Genomic DNA, 8,732 nt, shown 5'->3' on the forward strand with positions numbered 1-8,732 from the left:
GCCCTTGTGGGACTAGTAGATGCAGCCACCAAACCTTTCCCATCCTCTTTCTCCAGGGCTTTTAATCAAGTGGTTTCTTGGTGGGCTGGGCTCTGCCAGGCATCTGGGGTACAGAAATTGGATTGCAAGTGGTTCAGGCAGGTAACTTTTCCTCTTTTCATCTTCTTTCTTTGTAATCAGATTGACTTTCTTTTTAATTGTCTTACCCAACACATGAATTCATCCTCATTATGAAAAAGTCAAATAATGTATAGATCAAAAAGCACAACGTCAACTTCACTACCTTGCCACCTTCCCACACCATTCTACCACCCTCCATGGAGGTTGCCCATGTTTGGGTTGATGTTCATCCTTTCAGATGTGTGAGGTGTGTATGAATATGTACCCGTATGTGTGTATATAGAGTGTATTTACACATACACACAAAACATTAGCTTTTTATTATAATAAATACTAAATCACATGGTAACTATTGTTCAGTAACTTGCTTTTTGCTGTGATACTGGAGACCTATCCAAGTTATTGTTTTTTTCTTTTTAAAATTTTATCCAAGGTTGTTTTTTTTTAGGAGGTACTGGGGCTTGAACCCAGGACCCTCACAGTGAGGAGGCACTCAACCACTGAGCTATAGTCACTCCAAGTTATTTTTTAATGTCATAGTAACTACATCCTTTTGCTCACTCACCACCATCACCCCTACCTCTCAGAGCTTCAAAGGAATTTCTCCTCCAGATATTCATGTCCCTGGGTTTCCTGTGGACCTTCTCTCTTCCCCACACAGGGCACCACAGCACTGCATGTGTGCCCACAGCCAAGGAGCCCAGAGCAGTTCACAGTCTCTGGCCAACAGCTGATCCACCCAAGAGCACTCCCAGGCATTCTGCCTGGGCCCTCCTCATGTGGCCCTGGGTGGGGGAAGGGTAGCTTTTTCACAGAGGCTGCTCTCAACATGCAGGATCTTGCAGTCAGCACTTCCCTCACCCCATTTGGAGGGAGCCCAAAGGCCAAAAAGTGGCAACCAATTCTCTTGCTTTCCTGCTGGTTTCCTTTGCTTCTACCTGCAGTCCAAGCCTTGGTATTCCCATCTGCTTCTATGGTCACTGGAGAAGCAAGGTCTTTTCTGTAACAATAATAGTAACAGCTAACACATTTTAAGGGTTAATTAGATGTTAATACTTTATTTAGATGCATGGTATTTTATCCTATCTATTCTATTTATCCTATCTATTCTATTTATCCAATCCCTATTCTATTTTATCTTCATTCCATGGATAAGGAAACTGAGGCTTGGAGAGGTTAAGTAATTTGCCCAAAGTGACATACAAGTAAGTGGAGAAGCTGGTATTTTACTTGTCTGATCTGAAAGCTTATTGGTCTTCACTTTTGACACTACAATGCATCAAGGTTACATCTTCCCTTCAGATATTCAATGCTGTTCTCACAGTCTGAATTTACACCATTGTACAAGTCCAGACTTAGTTCTCTCTCTCAAGTGCACACACTATCCAGTCCTTTCTGGCTATATCCCTTCAACCATCCTCATTTCTCCTTTGCTCTTGGGCTGATTACTTCAGTAAAGTTCCCCCCTTTTTAGAGAATAGCCCTAGTCTAGACCTTTATTTGGACTCCAAGTTTAAAAAATTTACTTGAAATAAAACACTTTAAAGTATCAGGAGACAAATATATTTCTTTTTCATTTATTCATAGCTCGAGAGCAGGAACTGAGTTTTATTCACCTTTGTGTCCGTGGCCTCACGGCCTAATAGGCCCTTGGTAAATATTGCTTGAACAAATCAATCAACACCTCTGGCCAGTTATTGAACAGTCCCAGCCAGACGTTTGAAGATAACTACAGTAACTGTTGAAGAAACAAAGACTGATTTAGAGGAAAGGTTTAGTCTCAGTTTGAGTCGCAAGGGGAACAGAGCAGCTGATCCTGCACAATTTATCCTGGTCAAAGCTGGGTACCTCTAGGATTTTCTCAGATGAACAACACAGAGTCTTTATCAGAAAACCTCAGGTCAGACAGGCTGGTCTTGAACTGTCATCTATTCCTTCAATGACATGTTTTACCAGGGCAAGGAAGACAGTTTTAAACTGACTGTAACATAAATTAGTATAAAATTATTTTACATCCTTAGATATGAAGAGAATAAGCCCCTGAATTTTCATATGTATATGTAAAATATGAAAAAACTCAATTATTGCTTTAAAAATGAGTCTGGCTAAATAGCATTGCTATGGTAAATACTGGAGTTAAAATGCAAAGAAGAATGAGTTGGGCAATAATAAGATACATGGCTTATGTTTTATTAACAACTTAGTCACTTGTGATTTTATAATTAGCCTATCCTGGTCTTTTAAATCTAGAGATTCCATTTCTACTCTAAGATTCTCCATTTCAATATTCTGAAGATGAGATAACTATTATCATTAAATGTTTTACGCTTTTATAACCAAATAGATTAGAGAGTGGACTAGAGTCAGGCTGCTGGGGTCTAAATCCCAGCTCCCCAATAATTACAGCTATATAACCCTGAGCAAGGGTCCTAACCTTGCCATGAGTATAACACTCCCTGCTCCTAAGTTGGTTGTATTTCATGAGGTATTTGTAAAGCTCTTACAACAGTACCTAGCATATTGTAAGTGCTATATGAAATCAGTGGGAAAGTTAGAAAAGAAATAGAAAAAAAAACAGTTTCCATATTTTTTTCACTAATGCAGAAAAATATGAAAGGGAAAAAAAGCCAGCTCTGTGCCCTCCTTGGTCTAAGAAGCTTCCACTGGAACTAGAACCCAAGTCTCAGGTCTAAGAGTGTTCACTCATTCAAAATGTGAGGGCCTATATGTAAGAGATTGACCACGAATTACGCTGTACCTGCCCTCAGAGGGCTTACTGTCGGGCAGGAGATTACAACTTTAACCAGCTTTTCTTAACAGAGAAAAACTGTGGTCCAGGGAAGTTGTGCCTTGCTCAAGGTCACCAAGCTAAATAGCATCAAAGGCGGTGGTACAAATTAGGTCTCTTCACAACTTAGCCCAGAACTCTTTCCAATGGTCAGGGTTCAGCCACTCACCCTTTTAAGCACATCTCAGCTTCTATTTGAAAGTCTCTACCTCACTTTCCAGACCCGACCTTCACTTCTTTGCTCCCACTACCCCAAGTCCCACACCTGGAGCCTAGGGTTGAAAGAAAACAGTGAGCCCAAAAGATAAAACCCCACACTGAACCTTTTGAATCTTCCCCACCAACAAAAGGAAAGGTTATTCCTTCGTCCCACAGTTAACCCTTCCCGTGCCAGAGAGGTTGAAGACATTAAGAAAAGGCAAGGTAGCCTCACTTGGAACCCAAAGGGTGGAATCCCCGCCCCCTGTCCAGCAATAGCGGCAGCAGAGACAGATGGGGAGCCACCTGTCAGAGGGCTGCGGGCGGGGACCGGGGACGCGAAGGCCGTGGGACTGGAGGGTGAGCGCACGCTCAGACCAGAGAGCTCGCAGGAAGCAGGAGGTGATGGTGTCCAAGACCCTGGGAGCTGACGGCGGGCCAGAGGGAGGGAAAGTGGCCTCCAAGACGAGGCAGAGTAAGGGGAAGTGAAGGTTTCTGGGGGTGACAGCAAGGAGAGTACGCAATGGCGCGAGGCTGCTGAGCCGACCCCGCGGCATACGTGCGGACGCGGAGCGGGCGGGCGAGCGTTAGGGAAGGTAGCGCGCAGCGCCGCGGGCGCCCGCCCAGGCTGCGGGGAGTGCCATGTCCCGTGAGCGTCCCCCCCGCACCGACATCCCTCGCAACCTGAGCTTCATCGCCGCGCTGACCGAGCGCGCTTACTACCGCAGCCAACGGCCCAGCCTTGAGGAGGAGCCGGAGGAGGAGCCAGGAGAGGGCGCAACGCGGCTCGGGGCCCGATCCCGCGCTCACGCTCCGAGTCGGGGCCGCCGGGCCCGCTCTGCGCCTGCGGGAGGCGGGGGGTTCCGGGCGCCCCGCAGCCGTAGCCCCCGACACTCGCAAGAGAGTGCGCTTTGCCGATGCCCTGGGGGCTGGAGCTGGCCGCAGTGCGCCGCTTCCGCCCCGGCGAGCTACCCCGGGTGCCCCGCCACGTGCAGGTGCAGCTGCAGAGGGACGCCCTCCGTCACTTCGCGCCGTGCCAGCCCCGCGCCCGCGGCCTCCAGGTAGGCGGCGGGGACACGCCCCCTCCCCGGGACCTTCCCCATCCGGCCGAGGCGGGCGTGTGGAGTGGATTTGCCAAGGAACCGCCACCTCCATCCCCACCCCGGGTTTACTCGCCCCTTTTGGGGTCCTACTGGGGAGCGGCGCAGGATCACGTTCCGGCTAGGCCGCCGGCTTCTGATTGGCCCGGTGGCGCACTCTGACCCCGCCCCCTGTCTCTCCCCTTCTTTACTCCCCTGGCTTCCCCCCCATCTTCCCTCTTTCCCCCAGGAGGCGCGCGCGGCCCTGGAGCCGGCCAGCGAGCCCGGCTTCGCCGCCCGCTTGCAGGCGCAGCGTATCTGCTTGGAACGCGCCGAGGCGGGCCCGCTGGGCGTGGCCGGGAGCGCGCGCGTGCTGGACCTGGCCTACGAGAAGCGCGTGAGCGTGCGCTGGACCGCCGACGGCTGGCGTAGTCAGCGTGAGGCGCCCGCCGCCTACGCCGGCCCGGCCCCGCCCCCGCCGCCGCGAGCCGACCGCTTCGCCTTCCGCCTGCCGGCGCCGCCCGTTGGGGGCGCCCTGCTTTTCGCCTTGCGTTACCGTGTAACCGGAATCGAGTTCTGGGACAACAACGGCGGCCGTGACTATGCTCTACGTGGGCCCGAGCACCCAGGCAGTGGCGGAACCCCGGAGCCCCAGGGCTGGATCCACTTTATCTGAGAAGAGGCGTTCAACGACGGAAAAAAACACAAAGGCACCCGGGGGCAGGGGGAACCCGAAGATTTGGCGGGAAGAAATAGGAAAAATCAAGATTGGCGGGGAGCGGACCGAAAGAGTCGAGTGCGGGAGGGCGAGAAGGGTGGGAAAAATCAAAGGGGCGTGGGCAGAACCAACGAGGCTTGGGGAATGTGGGTGGAAAACCTGGTTGGATGTGAGTGGAAGGAACTCAGGGTATAGGAGAAAGGAGACCAGAAAGGGCGAGTGAGGAATTAGAAAAAAAGCCAGAAAGAACGGGGATGACGGTGGCGTTCCCTTCTGTCAGTGGGCAGAAAGGAATTAGGCTTGTCAAGTCTACGCAGTAGAAAGTTGTTGCCTCTTTGGAATTTAAGGAAGTTTATGTGAAAAGCCCACCCCAGCTGAAATAATTTAGATTGCTTGCTCATACTTTCTTCTTACACCCCACTGCCACCTCATGTCCCCGGTCCTGCCATCCTAGCTTTAAGTCAGCCATAATTGCCTTGCTTAAGCCCAGGAACTTGCCCATTGCTCCCTGGTCCCTGACATTATGATAGGATTACTTTGTGACTCCTGACGATCCCTGGCTTCAGTCTCCATGGACTGGCTGGGAAGTGATGACAGGGAGTAGTCAGAGCTGCTTCTAGACTCCAGGCAGCCTTGGGGATCAAAATGGAGGCAAAGCAACTCTGGGCCCATCATAGTAAAATAATAAAGGGCCTAAGGGACTGGTACACTCAGGGCTTCCAGAAAAACGCCAGCCTTACCTTTCTGGGGTGCCTTTTAATGACCTCTAAGCACTTGATGGCCTGAATTTGTCAGGAGAAAGTGAATCAAGAGAATCAGTATTCTGATTCTTTGTGCTACCGAAGAAAAGGAAATCACTGACTAACTATTAACTTTGGGCAAGTTAACATCATCTCTTTAGGCCCTTGTTTCTTCCTTGGGGAATTAGATTTGGATTAGGTCAGGGGTTCTTAACCTTTTTTGTTCCACCTGTTGCCAGTTAACGTGGAAACCATGAACCCATTACTAAGTTCACACTATACTGTGTATTATTTAATAAATATATCACATCTACACTACACATCCCCACAAAAAATTTTTTTTGAGTTTCAGTTCAAGCTCACAAACCCCTTGTTAAGAACCCCTGGATTAGGTGTTCTCTTAAAGCTCCTTGCATTGACATTTTATGATCTATGAGTGGGAGAGCTTAGATTAGAAGACACAGTTGTCGGATCTAGTGCTATAGTTTGAATTGAGCCTGGAGCATCTGATTGGGGCTGAGGAAGGGTCCTCCAGTTTAGGGCACAGTGGTTCTGGAACCCAGGAAGTAGCCCATAACGAGCCTGCCTGTCTTGGTATTTCAAGGCCTCTTCCAATCCATAGCTCATCCTCTGTCCCTTGCTTTTGCCCTTGCCCCCACAGACTCCCAGCCTGGGTGCTCTGGGAGAGCTTTTGGGAGATGCTTGGAAGCCTCAAAGATAAAGGGAAACAATGTTGGAGGCCCTCTTGAGAATAAAGGATTATAAGAAAAGGAAAACATTTCAAATCAAGAATTAAAGCAACTTGAAAATTAAATGGCTTCAAGAGGTGACATTCTGCTTCATAGCCTGAGCGAGTGAAATGGAAAAGCTGGACTATTTTATTCTACCCATTCATGTATTTTGACTCTTTTCCTTATCCTTAACATGGGAGTCATTCCTCTGCTTGTTCCTTGTTTATTCTTTACTCTTACCCTGTTCGTAAGATCCTTGCTTTTCTCTTTCCTAGTCCCTCTCCCTTTTCATTTTCTTTCCCCTCCTCCTCCTCCTAATATAGTTACTTACCTTCATTTTCTCTATTTTCATTTGCTTCCCTCTTCTTGTTGATCTGATATTCCTTCTCCCTCCAGAAGGAGTGGAGAAACTACTTCCTTTTCTCCAAGACCTTGGTTGAACCACGCTCCTTTCTCAGGCTTCTTCTTTCAAGTCTTCTAGAAGGGAGAAGAGGGATAAGAAGCAGCAGTTCTTGATGCTACAAATGAACAAGGAGCTTGCAGGTAACCAGCTCCCCACACTCCCTTCTCGCATTGATTTCTCAAAAAATTCTGCTTATCACTAAGTGTGTGTGTGTGTGTGAGAGAGAGAGAGAGAATATGCATGTACCCATACACATTCAAAATTGTATAGAGCTTGTTACCATGTCTGTCCTGTTCAAAGCCTTAATCCTCTGAAGAAAGGTGGCTGAAAGAGAAGAAGCATGCACCATTCTTTGAATAAATGCCTATTTGAACATCATCCTTAACACTTTATGAAGAATACAAGAAGAGTTTTATGCATTTTGTGGATCAACTTCAGGTCAAAGTTCCAGCACAGTGAAGAAAGGAACTGTATTGGCACCAAGGGTATTTAATTTGCAGTAGAAGCCTCCAGGAAATGTACTGTTTAGCCATCAGTGAGGACCCCACAGGGGGATAATGGAGAGGGAGACTGGGTTGGGGTTCATTGTGTAATAATCTCTGCCTTATGTGTGTGTATTACTGTTAACATTGTATTAACAATAGAAATAGCTTGCATTTCCTTCAAATTTATCTGGTAAAATCCAATAGTGTTTTGCCTGCGTTATTTAATTCTCCAAACAACCATATGAGTTAAGTAGAACCCAGGAAGTATTGAATCCAGAGCCTATGTGCATAACTGTGATGTTACATAATTTTTTCCTTTGAACAACAAAATAACCTTGCCATATATCGTTCCTATTAGGAAAAGACTAGTTTCTGATTGTGTTCTGCATTCCCATCCTCCTTGTCTGTGGAACTAGCTTGGAGAAGGCAAAGTACCAAGGGCCCCAAGCTTCATCTGCTCCCAGGAGCTTGCTGCAGCCTCCTGTGCCAGGTCTGTTTGCAGCTGAGCTCTGCAGGGTTGGCAAGGCACTATACCACCTGTTAGCTAGAGAACTTGGGAACCCATTTGAACTCCTGCCTTCCAATATACTGGGATTCTCTCCTGTCCCTAGCCAACCCTCCTTGCCTGTTGGTGTTCCTCCCTCCCTCACTAGTTTTGAACAGGTCAGTACCCAGAGTTTCTGCTAGTCCTGACTAGGACAACTGCTGGATGGTATGTGATTCGGGTCTTTGGGATCTCTGGTATTACTGAGTGGGTAAGTGCACTCTCCAGTTTGGGGCAGGAGAATCCTGTTGTCTGAGCTCTTTCTCTTTAAGAAGTACCATGGCTTATCCACTCCCTCATTCTCAGTGTTAAAGAATCAACACGAGTTACGGTTTTTCTCATACTGGGCTGTCTCGCAGCATGGGAGCTATGCTGATAGATTCCCCCGTTATTCTCCCAAGGCTGGTTCAGTCTAACCTGATGTGGGAAACACTAGGAGCCTGGCAACCTCTTTAGGGATCCTTTTATGTGTTAGGCACTCTGCCAGGGGCTTTCCTATAAAGGCTGGTAATTATATGAACAGCAATTTGGAATATAGCATGTCAGCCATGGACTGGGAAGTGCCGTAAGTGAAACCATTAATATGGTCAGGAACTTTAGTCTTTGAAGCAACACAACAGGAACTCTTGTCCTTTGCTCTCATGCAGACCTTAGAGGTCTTTCTGCCTACCTTTCCCATAGCTTTCCTCTTAATCTTTATCTCCATGAAGGTAGCTTATCACATCTCTTCCTAACAAGCCCTAATTCTTACACTTCCCAAACTTGCTGCCATATTCCTTTGGTTCTGACTCCTATGTTTCTCTTGGGTTCCTTTGGATCCTTGCAACCCCTAGGTCACAGACTCAGGCCTGAAAAGTTTCGTCTTTAGAGGTCAGTGGGTTCAGGCTCCTTGACAGATGAAACACAGGTCCAAAGATGGGAAGGGT

General features: G+C 47.8%; 1 protein-coding gene across 1 annotated transcript; it reads left to right on the plus strand.

Moving 5' to 3' along the window:
• The first annotated feature begins 110 nt into the window (after positions 1–110).
• On the plus strand, positions 111–7,463 carry PPP1R3E (protein phosphatase 1 regulatory subunit 3E). Its single transcript, XM_004474542.5, is given in 4 exon segments — positions 111–3,991; positions 3,993–4,031; positions 4,033–4,167; positions 4,436–7,463. Coding segments are annotated over 4 exon segments (843 nt in total). The 5' UTR covers positions 111–3,748; the 3' UTR covers positions 4,862–7,463.
• The last annotated feature ends 1,269 nt before the right edge of the window (positions 7,464–8,732 follow it).

Source organism: Dasypus novemcinctus, chromosome 3 (genome assembly GCF_030445035.2).
Source record: "Dasypus novemcinctus isolate mDasNov1 chromosome 3, mDasNov1.1.hap2, whole genome shotgun sequence".
NCBI lineage: Eukaryota > Metazoa > Chordata > Mammalia > Cingulata > Dasypodidae > Dasypus > Dasypus novemcinctus.